Here is a 13,525-nt window from a genome sequence, read left to right on the forward strand (position 1 = left end):
AATTGGTGCCCAATTTGTCAGCATAGCGAGGAAACTCTAATAGCTACAGCACACTTTAGCCTCATGATTTGAGTGGGCTGATCTAAAATAAAAAAGTGTTCAGCTACCCTGCTGATGCAGCCCAGATTGGAAGAGAATGCGTTTCAGATACCATTATGCTGCTTCTGTGCTGCGTTTTGTGTAGAAATAAGGTTGAGAAATTCAATTCCTCGTACTTGTTGACTTCAGAAAAACTTTCCACGCTTGCCTCACATTCATGCTGTTGTGACCTGCGTCTACTCTGTTGCTATAGGGCAGAAGCATACGCTTATCCTCTCCAGCTCCTTAGATCTCAGTTAGTCTTTTCTGCCTTATTTTGAATCTTCTGTGGAAGATTTTACTTACCAGCAAAAAATATCCCCAAACCTCAGCATTCATCAAAATAACGTTCTTGGAAGACGTCGCTAGCCGTGTGTCTGTCTCGTCGGATCTGTAATACTAAGCCATGGGAGGAGTTTAAACTAGGTGACTTACAGCCCTGGTTATGAACAGGAAGTGGGTGGGTGGGGGTGTGTGTGTGCCTTTTAAAGTTAAAGGGGAAAAAAAACAAAGCAGAAAAAGTATGCTGTTGCTGCTGGAACATTCTTTCAAAGAGTGTGAGCTATCAAGCCGTGTCTTAAAAGTGACTGCTTGGAGGGGAAGGTAAGGTGATACCATGGAGTGGAAGATTATTCACATCTTTGTTACCTGAGTTCTCCTGATTGGCGAAATGTGGTTTCCTTCTAATATGAATAGAGCGAGCACTCAGATAAAAAGGTTTCTCTTAGAGATGTTCTTAAGCCTAAGAAGTGGTGTGGTGAAAGGGCAACACGTATGTTCTTCAGAAGGCTCAGGCGTATTTGGGATAGAAGTGCTAAATAAATCAGAGGGAGAGGGAAGCGACAATAGCTGAATGGAAGGTTATTTGGGATGTCTGCTCCTGCGTACTCATTAAGCTGAAATCAAAGTGCAGTTTTCATCGACGATGCTGCCAAGTATTCTAGTATTAATTTACATAGCTGCCTCACATGCTAGTTTTATCTAGGGCAGGAGTTCCAGAATTTTACATAGCCTGCATTCTTACCTTTCATTTTTATTAATGTATGTGGAAATAAACCGTTATTTATCGTCTCAACAAACGTGTAAAGGAACGCAAGATGGAGTAGGAGAGATTTGTGCTTGTTCTGCGGGCAACTGCTGGGGCCTTTAAATTTCAGTTTGGGAGTTTTGAAAACAATACATGCTTTCTCAGATAGGGAGCTTGTTTTCAGGTAAATAACTGCTAGTGAGCAGAAAGCAGAGGGATGCAGTATAAAGGCTACAGAGAACATGAGACAGTAGCGTTGTAGTTCAAACAAAAGGAGGCACCCGAGATAAGCTGGCCCACGCTTATTGGTATGAAGTCCTCAGTTGGAGCTCGGTAATCCCCGTTCATTCTGGCTCCTGTTGGTGTCAACAGGGTTTGGGCTGAGCTTTCTCAAATGGTATGTTTCGAGAGCTAATTTTTTTTTTCCTCTTACAAAGACCATGCTAAAAACAAGAGTCCAGGAATAAAAACGGAAAATAGTTGGTGCTGGATATGTGCTGTGAAGGATGGAAAGTCGCATTTAGAAAAAAAAAAATCTGGAAACTACCGGTTGCATTTCCTTTTAGTTTACATTGCGAGGTTTATTCTACTAAAATTAAACTTTGACGTATCCCTTTTGTCTGGAACGGTAAATTGAACTCTCTGATTTCCTGCTCCTACTCCAGCCCTGTTCTGACCTTACCTCCCCCTTCGTGGCTTACTGTATCTGCCGCCTCTCCTGCGCGTTGAAAATCTTGGTGATGACCAGATCACATCTCTAGCATTGTAGCCAGATACGCTCTCACTGGTGTTTGTAAGAGGAGAAATGTTTCAAAGCTAAGGAAGGGAGGTGAGGTGTCTTTAATTAGAAGCCTGGGAAGCGTAACCAATTAGGAAGGTGTTTCGTCAGCAGCAGTTGACGAAGCAAGGCACCGAGCTGGAGGTAGGGAGAGCTCTGACCTGCAAAATGGCAATGGCTAATTCACAAAAGGGAGCCTTTAGGATGAGCAAAGAGTTACTACCATTGCAACATGAATTACCTCTAGCACAACACAAACCTCTCTTTAAAGACGATGCTCTCTTTACAGCATGTAAACCAGCAGAGGAAGCTTTGCAGGCTGCTCTCTCCCCCTCCTCCCCCATCAATTTTGGTGTTAGTCATTTCATGACATAATTTCAGAATGTTTTTGAAAGAATGAAAATGCGCTTTTTTCCCCTCCTGCAGCCTCTGATTTTACTTGGTGTGTCTGTGTTTTTTTCAGGCACTCAAGGAGTTGCACCGCCCCCACCAGCCCCCGTTGTTGGCTTGCAGACTCCATCCACTGGCCTCTTAGGTGCCCGGCCCGGTTTGATACCACTCCAGCGACCGCCAGGAATGCCACCGCCGCCTCTGCAGCGGTTTCCTCTGATGCCCCCGCGACACATGCCTCCCCACATGATGCACAGGGGTCCCCCGCCGGGGCCGGGGGGCTTTGGGATGCCTCCCCCCCACGGAATGAAAACCCCCTTCCCGCCACCAGGTCACTTTGTGAGACCTGGGGGGATGCCGGGAAGCGGGGGCCCAGGCGGACCTGAGGACAACAGAGACGGGAGGCAGTTTAGGAACGACAGGCAGACATTCACGCCTAACAGAGACCAGGAGAGGTTTGGAAGGAGGTCTTTTGGAAATCGGGTAGAAAATGATCGTGAGCGCTATGGTAACCGCAACGATGACAGAGATCACGAGCGACTCGGTAATCGTGACAGGCGAGACTGGGGACGAAGAAGCCCCGAGCGCGACAGACACAGAGACTTGGAGGACAGAAACAGGCGGTCCAGCGGCCATCGAGACAGAGAGAGAGATTCACGAGACAGGGAGTCTCGCAGAGACAAGGAAGAAAATCGAGGGAAGGAGAAACCGGAGCTGACAGACAGGGCCGATGGCGACAAAAACCACGAGTCTCACAGCGGCAAAATGGAAGATGCAGACATTGTTTCTGAACTTGCTGCGGGAGAGTCTGAACCTGCGGGTGTAAAACCTGTTGAAGAGTTACCATCCGAGGCTACCTCATCTGTGGAACAAGCGGAAAAGGATATGGGCTCAGTGGCGGAGGCTCCGCGCTAGAGACTGGAAGTTGTCGAAAGACGACAGTGACATTTGTTGGGAGTGTAGAGCTTTAGAGTTGTACAGTCTGCTGTATTATATTTGCTTCTGCTTATATCACCGCCCCTCAGTAGTTGGTGGGGAATTGTAAGCAATTTGATTGCTTCCCTTCTATTTAAAATAGCCACAACATAACATGAAATACTGAAGATATGATTAAAATATTACCCATTTTTGCTGTAACTTTTTTAAAGTTTTGACTTTAAAAAGTTTACAAATCAGAAGTAGAAGTGCTTTCTATTTTTTTTTTTTTAATTTAAGAAAAGGTAACGGTGAAAGCTCCTCAAAACAATAGGGATGTGTTTTTAATAAACTCTATTTTCGTAACAAACTTTAACGTGTGCTATTCTTCCTACACTGCACTGAAGTGGAAAAGGAGTGTTCAACATCTTAAAGTTTGAACTGTTAATGCTGTACTGGAGTCTAAATTAGACTGTTCTGTTTATATTTGTTAAAAGAAATACATCTGTTTGTGTAGCTATTCACAGAAGCAAATTTCTATTTGTAATAGTCATCTTGATTTTTAGATTGCTGCATTTTAATGATTACTTGACCATACTAGGTAAGAGTTAGTGGTTTTAAAATGTTAATTGAAGAGTTAACTGTTTAGTGTTTGCAATGCAATCAGTTCTCCCCCCCCCCACCTGGTTCTGTGGTAAATGTTGCCCTAATTAGCCTTTTTTTAAAAAAGTGGACGCCTTCAGACATACTTTGTCTGCTCTGCTTGTGATGTTATAAACTTACTGCGCGCGGCGGGCTGGGAAGCCCACCAGTTCAGCAGCTTTTGTACTTGTTGTTCATTGATGCTTTTTGGAAAGCGGGGTGAAAGAGAAATCAAAGACGCCAAAATAGAGAATATAGAATGCTAACCTATTTTTTTTAACCGGGGCCAGGAAAAGGAAGGGAGGCGGGAGGGCGCGCGAGGATTTTGAAACGCTGCCTCTTCATTCACTCGAGTCTGGGTTGCTACTGGTGTCAGCGGCAACGCCGTCTGCCTCCTGTAAGCCTGCAAGAGGTAGGTTTAACACTTTTTACCCACTTAACGTTGTACCTACCGGACTGATGGACAGAGTGCATTTTCTTGTGTTTGTGTAAGTTTTAACCATCTTCTCTCCGTAATCACTTGAGCAATTTTGAGAGGGCAAATGCTAGCTCTTGGTGGCCGGCCCTTCAGGCGCAAGCAGTTTTGAATGACGGCTGCGCTGTACGGAGCGGCGTCCGAGCCCTGGCGGCTCTGCCCTGAAACACGCTCGCTCGCCGGCCGCCTGCGTTTGAAGCTTGGCCTTCAGTTGAAGCTTGTTTTAATTCTAGAAGCGTAGTGGGGAAATTGTATGAATCCTGTGCATATTTAATTTTTTTTTCTTTCTCCTTGATAGAGGTGTGTTCTACTTTTGAAGTTGGGTTTGGGTTTTTTTTGTTTGTTTGTTGTTTTGGGTTTTTTTCACCTAAGTGAAGGGCAGCTGCTTTCTTACATCAGTACTTTTTCATAGCTGCTCTGGGGCAGCGGCATTTTTTTTCTGGGGGAGGGAAGAGGGGTGGGAAAGCAAATGCGGAGTTACGGGCTGGGGAGAGGACATATATTTTTATGTTCTTGCAATAGCAGAATAAAGAGGAAAAAAAAGCAAATGTGTTTACATACTTGTAGTGAATTCAGCTTCCATGTGGTTAAAAACCTGTGTCCTTAATGTCTGTTTCATGCTGGGCCAGCGGAACTAACTTTATACATACGAAGCCAGACATTTATGTCTTATGTTTAAGACTTGTCTTAGTAAAAAATGCCATTAATTCTGTAAGGAGGTAGGATTTTTTAAAATGAATACACTTTATTAAAAGATTTGAAGACAAGAATGAAAGAGGCGGAAGGCTTGTCTGTTCACACAAATGCCACCTCACGTTCTCTCCATTTCCCCTTTTTAGGAAACTGATAACAAAGCCTACGAAAACTTGGGACGTCCTTTGCAGAACAGCTTCTTGCTGCCCCCTGAAGCAGTAATTGTAGAATAAACCTACTGGCGGTGCATCATCTTTACAGCATCACCAGAGTAACCGTATCTTACTCTCGTACAACTACCAGATTTCTTCTGGCTTTAAAATCAGACAAGCCATAAATTTGTTCTGGAAGATTGATTAGCTCAGGGCAAGGAGCCACTACTGATAAAGACCAGACAGGGTTAGCAATTAACGTTAACCTTGGATGACCAAGCCCGCGCCTGCCAGTTACGATGACTGGTACATAAACGCAGCACTACATCAGCACGGCAGTGACCTCCTTCTAGGCTAGCGCGCCATCAGACATGTCGCCCAACAACAGAAAACGGGTCTGAAAGCCAACACCAGGCTCCAGCAGGCTTTCAGAGCAGCAGGGCTCAGCGCTAAGAACAGCTGGGAGAGGAGGTGAGCAGGGGCGCTGCCAGGGCTCACCTGCTGCTGCAGCTTGACCCACAGCTGCCAAGTACTTGCTGTAAGGGAAAGGGGAGATGACATAACCATCCTCTGAACTTCCGGAACACAAAGAGGCAATGGTAATATTTGCGAGTGTTCGGTGTGCTGCTGCACCCCCGACGCTTAAGGAGGGAGCGGAAAGGTGCGTGTGCTGTCTTAATTCTGCCCCAGCAGCTGAATCAGGGCATAGGCTGATCCACTGGAAGAGGTACAGGTGGGTAGAGGCTGCACACGCAACTGTTTGCCACCCACAATGAATGTAAGTTTAAAGCGTTTTTACAGTATTCTTGCTACACTGCGAAAAGCCATTCCCTTTGTAACATGCTACACTGGGACCTGGGTGGAACTACAACCAACTACTCCATGGATATTCTCTTACGTATAAGACAGAGGAATGTTGATACAAGTCTTCATTAAAATTAATATTTTTCTCTATTGGAAGACTTGGAAATCTGCGTTGAAGAGGTACATACGAGAAAATACTGAAAGCTGGCACTAGTATACAGGAATTACACTGCTGAGAAGTTTTATGAAATTCAGTACAGAACTTCTGGCTCTGTATATCCTTTTTAAGGAAAGACCTAGTCCACACTGGACACTGCTGAATAGCTTAAGAAAAAAGGACTTGCCTTCACCAAAACATCCCGGCTTTCACTGCACGCCTGCCCAGAACAGCCTGACCCACACAGCCAGAGGCCCAGACACAGCACAAGGAGGCATGTCTGAGCCAGACCATTCTACATGCCTGGGGCATCCCCAGCACATGCACGCTCTGCAGTCACATGTGAGTGCCCCAAGCATCACACACCATTAACATTTTTCAGTAATAAGGTATTTCTGCAAAGCAGTAACTCTCCTTCAGTACATAAAAGCCTTAGCTGTAATGTGCAGAGGGTGCCAGGTTATTACCACAGAGCATGGGGTTCTCTCACAGGAAAACACAGGACAATGTTTCTTCTGACTCACATACCCATTAATCTCAGTTCTGGGTTCTAGGCTTACCAGCTGGAAGCAACTGGGATGCTGGTGGTGTCTAGCAAGTTAACTACTCACAGTATGAAGTCCAGGCCTACTTTTCATGTTAGCATATCAGCAAGTAGCCGTTTGTTGTTAGGGTTGGGTTTGTTTTGGGTTTTTCTGTTGGGTTATTTTTTGGGTTTGGTTTTTTTTTTTTATAGACAGCAAGACCAAGGTATATTTGCCCAGCAAGTTTATTACACAAGTTTGAAACCTACAAGTGCTGCAATTTTGCCAGGAGGAAGCCCTGATACATACAACAGTGCCTACTGCTCTTTGGTGAGTGGTCCTGGTAGAGCTCGTGAGGCTAATCCTCCAAACCAGAGAGTACACTACAAGTTTTGGTGCTCAGGATGTGATCGCTGCTACACATCTTCCATTACACAGAACGGGAGTTCCAGTTAGTACCACCAATTACACTTAATGGTTACAGCAGATGCTTTAGCAGAAGACTACAGAAACATTCCATCAGGGTCACTTTAATCGCAATGTACATCATACAAAATTAAGTCAGTGTTCACCTGTTTAAGCGATACTCAGAACACAGAGTAGTAATGAGATTAAGTGATAAATCTTTTGCTTGCACAAGGAAGGGCAAGTACAGCATTTGCAATGAAATACAGCCCATTTATCACTGTCACCTTAAGCATTTTGGGTACAATACTTAACTCTTCGCTATTCCAATTACACCACAAGCTAAACGAGGGCCAGCATTGCCAGTTATTTTGCTCTCGTTATCTCCCCCTCTACCCAGGTCATCACGTTTTTCATGGACCTAGAAGAAAATTGAAGATACCTTAATGCATGTTATTGCATAACCAATCACCATTTTTCACCAGCAGGGTGCATTACAGAAGAGTAAGAACCTGTTCTAACTACATAATACTGAATGCCAAATGGATACTCATGCTAAACAGACTAGATTTGTCTAAAAAGATGAGTTGCCCTCAGCTGAATTTGTTTTGAACTGGAAGTCACTAAAACCCCACACTTTAAAAAGTCATTACTAGTCCAAGAACAAGCTTGGACTTGAGACACGAGGTCACCCTCACAACAGAAGGCTGACAGCCATGCTACAGGTGTGGTGCCTTGGCCACACGACCCAAGCGGCCCCACTCCTTGGCCATCAGTCCCAGCTGTCCCACACAGGAGCAGGGTGACTTCAGCACACACTGGAGTCCCAAGGGAAACAAGACCAACAGTGCTCATGGGTGGCCAATGCCACTCAGCCTCTGCCAGCCCCCATCCCAGGGATGCCATGGCTCCAGTTACACCAGCAGCGACCAGACCAGTACTGGTGAACAGTGGCCTGGAGTGCCCATTGCCATGCCTTTCCGTTACACCATTTGTGCCAGACTGCTGCCTCCTGCCTCAAATCCAGTTGCTTTAGTCACTCACAGCTGGGAAGAAGCAAAGGTAAATGGAGAGGAACACCTCTGGAAGGCAGGCAGAAAATGAAGATCTCATGGCAGTGAAGCACCACACTCACAGAGAGGACTTGCGGCAAGGCTTCAAAGCACTCCCTGTGCTGGAAATCTTGCACTACAAGTTCTGCAACGAACAATGCTAGGGACTGGCCTCCAGCATCAAAAAGTCTCCACTTGCTGGCAAGATTGTTCTAGAGATCCTTGAAGCATACAAGTAGGCACCAAGACACTTACCACCATGGTGCGTCCAATGATGTTGTGTGGTCCGCTAAGAGAAATGATGGAATCTTCTATTTCCACTTCTGCCACTCCTCCTTTAGCGGTCACATTGCCAAGGTCTCCCACATGCCTACATAGAGATGCAGAGAAACTCATGGAAAACTTGGTTAAATTGAAAGCTCTTCTAGGGGATGGCCTGGACAATACAATACCCACCGTTACTACACTGAAGTACTCTACCACTGTATCACATTATTAGAGCACATACAGCCTGTTTTATCACCACCAGCCAATCTTGACCACTTCCACTATTTTAACTCCTCAACTTTGGGGAAAGGAATGCCATCACTCCCTAACAAGCCAAGCACGCACAAACCTTACAGCCAAGAACAACTCCATGCTGATGGCATCTCTCTCTGCCCAAAGAAAGTCTCAAGTGAGGTGAAAAACCTTCCCTGCACATACAGGGTTCGGTGTAAACATTGCTACTATCCTTGACAGCTTTTAATGTCTATGACAAATCAGCTATTCTGCAGGCAGCTGCAGGATTTAGGTTTAAACAGGATTAGTAAAAAGCAGTTTGTCAAGTCACAGGTCAGAGGGGATACATTAAGTGCTAGCTAAGTTCTCATCAGTTCAAGGGATGACTATTTGAGTTTGCCTAGCATTTTCCCACACGCTGGGCATTATACCCTACCACAGAGTTTTTTACCAGAGCTAGATCTTCACTAGGACTTCCTTGAAGAATTAAGCCTCAAGCAGTGCAGTTTTCACTGTCTACAATTCTACAGGTCCAGTGTATTGTTTCCTATGCATCTGCCCCCCAAAGAAGTATTCACTCAAACGACAAGTCGGCGATGTTCTGCAAGACTTCTATCCAGATTCAGAACCTTGAATACCAACTCATTTCTAAAACTCTCCATGCACGCAGGGTAACCAGCTCAGCTAGCTGAATGCTGACTGCCAGCTCCTTAGTGCCAATTTAATATTTTTAACCAAGCCCTATAAAATCAGGTCAAGGGCAGTTTTCCCTTTAGGAATCTGCTTGATTTAAGCTTCCAGGAAGCTTCGGTCCTATTGTTTCAACTCTACACTGATATAAAAGTTCTTGGTCAAGTTCTTATACCCTCCTAAGGAATCTCCCAGCCTACAGCTGTCTGAGCTGGCAGGTTACACCAGAAGCAGGATTTGACAGAGCAGAACCAGCAGCAGCCACCATGCTCATGCAATTTTGATCTTCAGCACTGGAGCAGCTGGCTGCCTGTGAAGCTCACAAGCACACCACTTCATGCTGCTGTCATCCAGACAGTTGGCTAGCAGCCAGCTTGCTTGGTCTGGCACACACCTGATCATTCAGGTATGAATTTATCAGTCACAGAAGGTGCAGTTACAGACATAAACGTGAGCAGTCTCCAAACCCAATCAGCTCAGACATCAGCTCTCAAGCACGCAACAGTTCCCTGAAGGTAACTGGACTATGAAAACTGCTTCCAGAGGAAGAACTAGGTCTGAGCTCCCACTGAGGTACAGATATTCAGCATAAGCATCAGCCCATGTACTTACAGGCAGCACACACAACCCCCAAGGACTACATACTGTCGGTAGTATGGTACCCAAGTATGGCTAAGAACAGCCCAGCAAACCCAATAAAAAGCCAGCATGCCTGGGCACACAGAGCTTTGTATTCATCTTGCAGCTTCCCCAAAGCCTCAGTACCTTCCATTGCTGATCCTGATCTGCCACATGATAAGCCTGCATACAGCTCAACAACTAACAATCAGGGCTCCTGCTGTCCAAAGCTAGCCCCAAAACAGAAGCAAACCACTACTGACCAAATAAGGCTTGACCACACACATTCCACCACCCCCCCATACCCTGAGGGACCTTCACTCACTAAGAACCTGTGTTTCCTCTTCTCCCCAAGCTATGAGAAAACCAAGAGTATGTCCCAAAGGCATACCCATACTCTTGGAACCAAGGTGTCTAGCAAACCACAGTGTGGTTATGACAGCCTTTGTTAACTGACCCTGGAAGTCCTGCAAGAATTACCAGTCATCTTCTGGTATTGTCCTAGCATTAGTCATGAAACAGCCTCTCAAGCACAAAGTAGCACTTTGATGGCTGCTGCATGGAGCAGGTACCCACTAAGAGGCTGGGCACGTTAAACTCACCGTTCTGCATCTTTTGGTCCACCGTGCTGCTTGCCTTGAGGGTTGAAGTGAGAACCTGCACTGGTACACCCTGAAACAGAACGTAGCCATCAAAAGTAGGTTTTTTTCCAGCAGCCAGTTTAAATCTATTGCTTATAAAGCATACACCAAGGTAGTCCTCCCATAGCCAGAGGAAATGAAGTCAGTAATGATGAAATAGCTACTCTCCTGTTGGATGTTCTACTAATCCTTTGGAAGCAAGTAACCTACTACAGACTTACAAGTCCAATAAATTAAGATTACTTGTTCTAGAACACTCTGGGCTCAGCTGAAAGCTTTCTTAACACTAGCTTATCAAAGTAACTAGGTTAGTGCTTGATACATCAGTTCTTGACCACAAGCCTAAACATGTTCAAAGTATTAAATGAGAAGCAATTCCTTAGGAAACATCATCATTTCTTAACACTGATTTGCAGTCATGAGACTTAAGTATACCTATGCTAGCTGCTGCAACCGAAAAAGCAGCTCTTTAAAGCTGAGCAATCAAATTACAGCTGCAACTCAAAAGCTCGAACAGACATCTTACCATTTGTATTGTCCCCAAATTCATGGACGTGGAAGCCATGGTCTCCATCAGCCAAGCCACTGATTTTTCCAGTAACTTTCACTGGTCCATTATCCTTTAATGGAAAGGATTTGTTATCACCAAAATTACTATAGCATTAGGTGGCCTTGTGTCAGGTGAAGCTTCCTCATCAACAGAAAGCACTAGAGACTTCACGACAAGTTCAGCTACCGAGACATGAACGATCACCCTCCTACACTAACTGGCTCTGCGTGGCCATACATAATTCCACAGAACGGGTGCCATTTATTTAGCCACATAAAATATACTCTTGCTACCACGTATGAAGAAGCAGAGGGAATGCCTTTTATCAGATCGCTTGCGTTTAGCGGCGATCGCACGCTTCCATTCGGAAGCAGAAGTAACCCTGAGACCGCTCCTCCCCGAGAGCCGCAGCCCTGCCTGCGTGCCGCCCCAACTTCTTACCGCGTACAAGTGACCGAAAGGGCTCTGGCCATTGCGCACTCGCAGCTCCGCCAAGCCCCGCTCTCGGAGCGGTAAACAAGCTCGGCGGGAAGGCGAGGGCCGGCCGCAGCACGGAGCCCAGCGAACGGCCTCCGCCAGGGCGGGAGGCACGGCCCAGCCGCCCCCTTCCCGCCCTGCGCCACACGGGGCCCGCTCCCCGCCTGACCCGGGGGCGCCACTCCGACAGCCCCGCTCCCTCCCACCGCGGCCCCCCCCCGGCCTCCGCGGCGGGGAGGAGGAGAGAGGTAAGGGAGCTCGGCGCCGCCCGCCCCATCCCGTCCCGCGCGATGACTCAGCACCACGGCCGGGCGAGCCCCCGGGGAAGGCGCAGAGGGGCAGGGAGGCGGCCGCCGGCCCTTGCCTGCTGCTGGAAGTGGATGACGCCCTGCACGGGGCCGTCACCCCTCATCACGCACACGGCCTTCAGCACCGCCATCTTCCCGCGGCGGCAAGAGCGAGGCGCGCTACGCAAGCCCTCAACGACGTCGCCCGAGCAGTGAGCGAGACCTCACCCCCACCCGCCGCGTTTATATAGCCCGGCCCGGCAGCGCCGCGGCCAATCGCGGCGCGCTGGTGGGTCTCCGCGTGCAATTATTACTCGCCGTTCGGCCAATCGAAGGAGAGGGGTCGCGGCAGCGCGCGGGTACTGGGCCAATGAGCGGCGCTCCGTCTCGGAGCCAATGGGTGGGTGTGCCTCCTCCTCGGTGGGGCGGGCGTTGTGTAACCGTGGCGAGTGTCGCCGTCGCTGTCGCCGCCGCCACCGCCGTTGGGGGGGGGGGGGCGGGGCAGGACCCGCTGCCCCCGGGGGCAGGGAGGGGGAGTGGGGCCGCTCCGGGCGGTGGCGGTGCGGTGCCCGGGCAGGCCGGGCAGCGGGGCAGAGCGGGTCGGACCCCGCGCTTTGGCCTGCTCGGCGTTTTTTCTCGGGAGCCTGAGGGAATTTGCTGCTGCGTTTCACATCGCAGCGGCACTTGGGCCCTGAGGAGACCGTGTGTTTTAAGCAGGCTCACTTTAAAGTTTCCATCAGTCTTCAGTTTTTCAATCTTCTAATGTTCTGATTTCATTCAGACATAGAAAAACGCGTTTTAGAGGCGTGCCCTAAAGTAGTGACATGGGGTGAAGCTGCAGTAGTGCTGTTCTTGTTTTCTGCAAGCATTTTTTCTTGTAGTATCTCTGCATCTTTTTCCCTCCCCTGGAGGCAAGAGCCTTCCAGTATTGCCGTGACTGAGGTGTGTTTCATCATGAACTCCCGCCTAAAATTAGAATGCAATTCTGAGGTTGCCTCAGAATAGAATCAGAATCGTTTAGGTTGGAAAAGACCTTCAAGATCATCAACACCCACTATTAACCTACTGCTGCCAAGTCCACCACTAAACCATGTGCCTAAACACCACAGCTACAGGTCTTCTAAATACCTCCAGGGACGGTGATTCCACCACTTCCCTGGGGAGCCTGTTCCAGTGCTTGGCAATGCTTTTCAGTGAAGAAATTTTTCCTCACACCCAATCTAAACCTCCCCTAGTACAACCTGAGGCCAATTTCCAAGTAATTGCTTGTTACTTGGGAAAAGAGACCGACCACTGACCACACCTCACTACAACCTCCTTTCAGATGGTTGTAGAGAGCAATAAGGTCTCCCCTCAGCCTCCTCTTCTCCAGCCTAAACAACCCCAGTTCCGTCAGTAGCTGCTCATAAGACTTGTGTTCGAGACCCTTCACCAGCTTCACTGCCCTTCTCTGGACACGTTCCAGCACCTCAATGTCCTTCTTGTCCTGAGGGGCCCAAAACTGAACACAGGATTTGAGGTGTGGCCTCGCCAGTGCTGAGTACAGGGGCATGACCGCTTCCCTTCTCCTGCTGGCCACACTATTCCTGGTACGAGCCAGGATGCTGTTGGCCTTCTAGGCCACCTGGGCACACCAGCTCATACTCAAGCCAGCTGTCAACCAGCACCC

At 47.7% G+C, this 13,525-nt stretch overlaps 2 protein-coding genes across 3 annotated transcripts in view; one reads left to right on the forward strand and one right to left on the reverse strand.

The window, feature by feature from the left end:
* SCAF4 (SR-related CTD associated factor 4) overlaps positions 1–3,558 on the forward strand; it is a 46,923-nt gene extending 43,365 nt beyond the window's left edge. For both annotated transcript variants that reach the window (XM_075101014.1, XM_075101022.1), the window contains one exon: positions 2,347–3,558. In XM_075101014.1, the coding sequence (XP_074957115.1) occupies positions 2,347–3,188 (842 nt within the window). In that variant the 3' untranslated portion in view covers positions 3,189–3,558. The remainder of the gene's footprint in view (positions 1–2,346) is intronic.
* Positions 3,559–6,862: 3,304 nt separating this feature from the next.
* Positions 6,863–12,340, reverse strand: SOD1 (superoxide dismutase 1). The gene is made up of 5 exons (XM_075101074.1): positions 11,934–12,340; positions 11,069–11,162; positions 10,504–10,573; positions 8,348–8,462; positions 6,863–7,461 (listed from the first exon to the last, which is right to left on the reverse strand). The coding sequence occupies exons 1-5, from the start codon at positions 12,006–12,008 to the stop codon at positions 7,351–7,353; spliced, it is 465 nt and encodes a 154-aa protein (XP_074957175.1). The 5' UTR covers positions 12,009–12,340; the 3' UTR covers positions 6,863–7,350.
* Positions 12,341–13,525: the final 1,185 nt, after the last annotated feature.

Source organism: Phalacrocorax aristotelis, chromosome 1, assembly GCF_949628215.1.
Source record: "Phalacrocorax aristotelis chromosome 1, bGulAri2.1, whole genome shotgun sequence".
In the NCBI taxonomy this organism is placed as follows: Eukaryota; Metazoa; Chordata; class Aves; order Suliformes; family Phalacrocoracidae; genus Phalacrocorax; species Phalacrocorax aristotelis.

Bases quoted from the DNA above. Each gene is read 5' to 3' on its own strand.
- SOD1 (XM_075101074.1), bottom strand. From the start codon at position 12,008: ATGGCGGTGCTGAAGGCCGTGTGCGTGATGAGGGGTGACGGCCCCGTG. The intron at 10,574-11,068 runs GTAAGATGTCTG...GTTCTGTTTCAG, and splicing joins ATTTGGGGACAATACAAATG to GGTGTACCAGTGCAGGTTCT. The intron at 8,463-10,503 runs GTGAGTTTAACG...ATCTCTATGTAG, and splicing joins GGACCAAAAGATGCAGAACG to GCATGTGGGAGACCTTGGCA.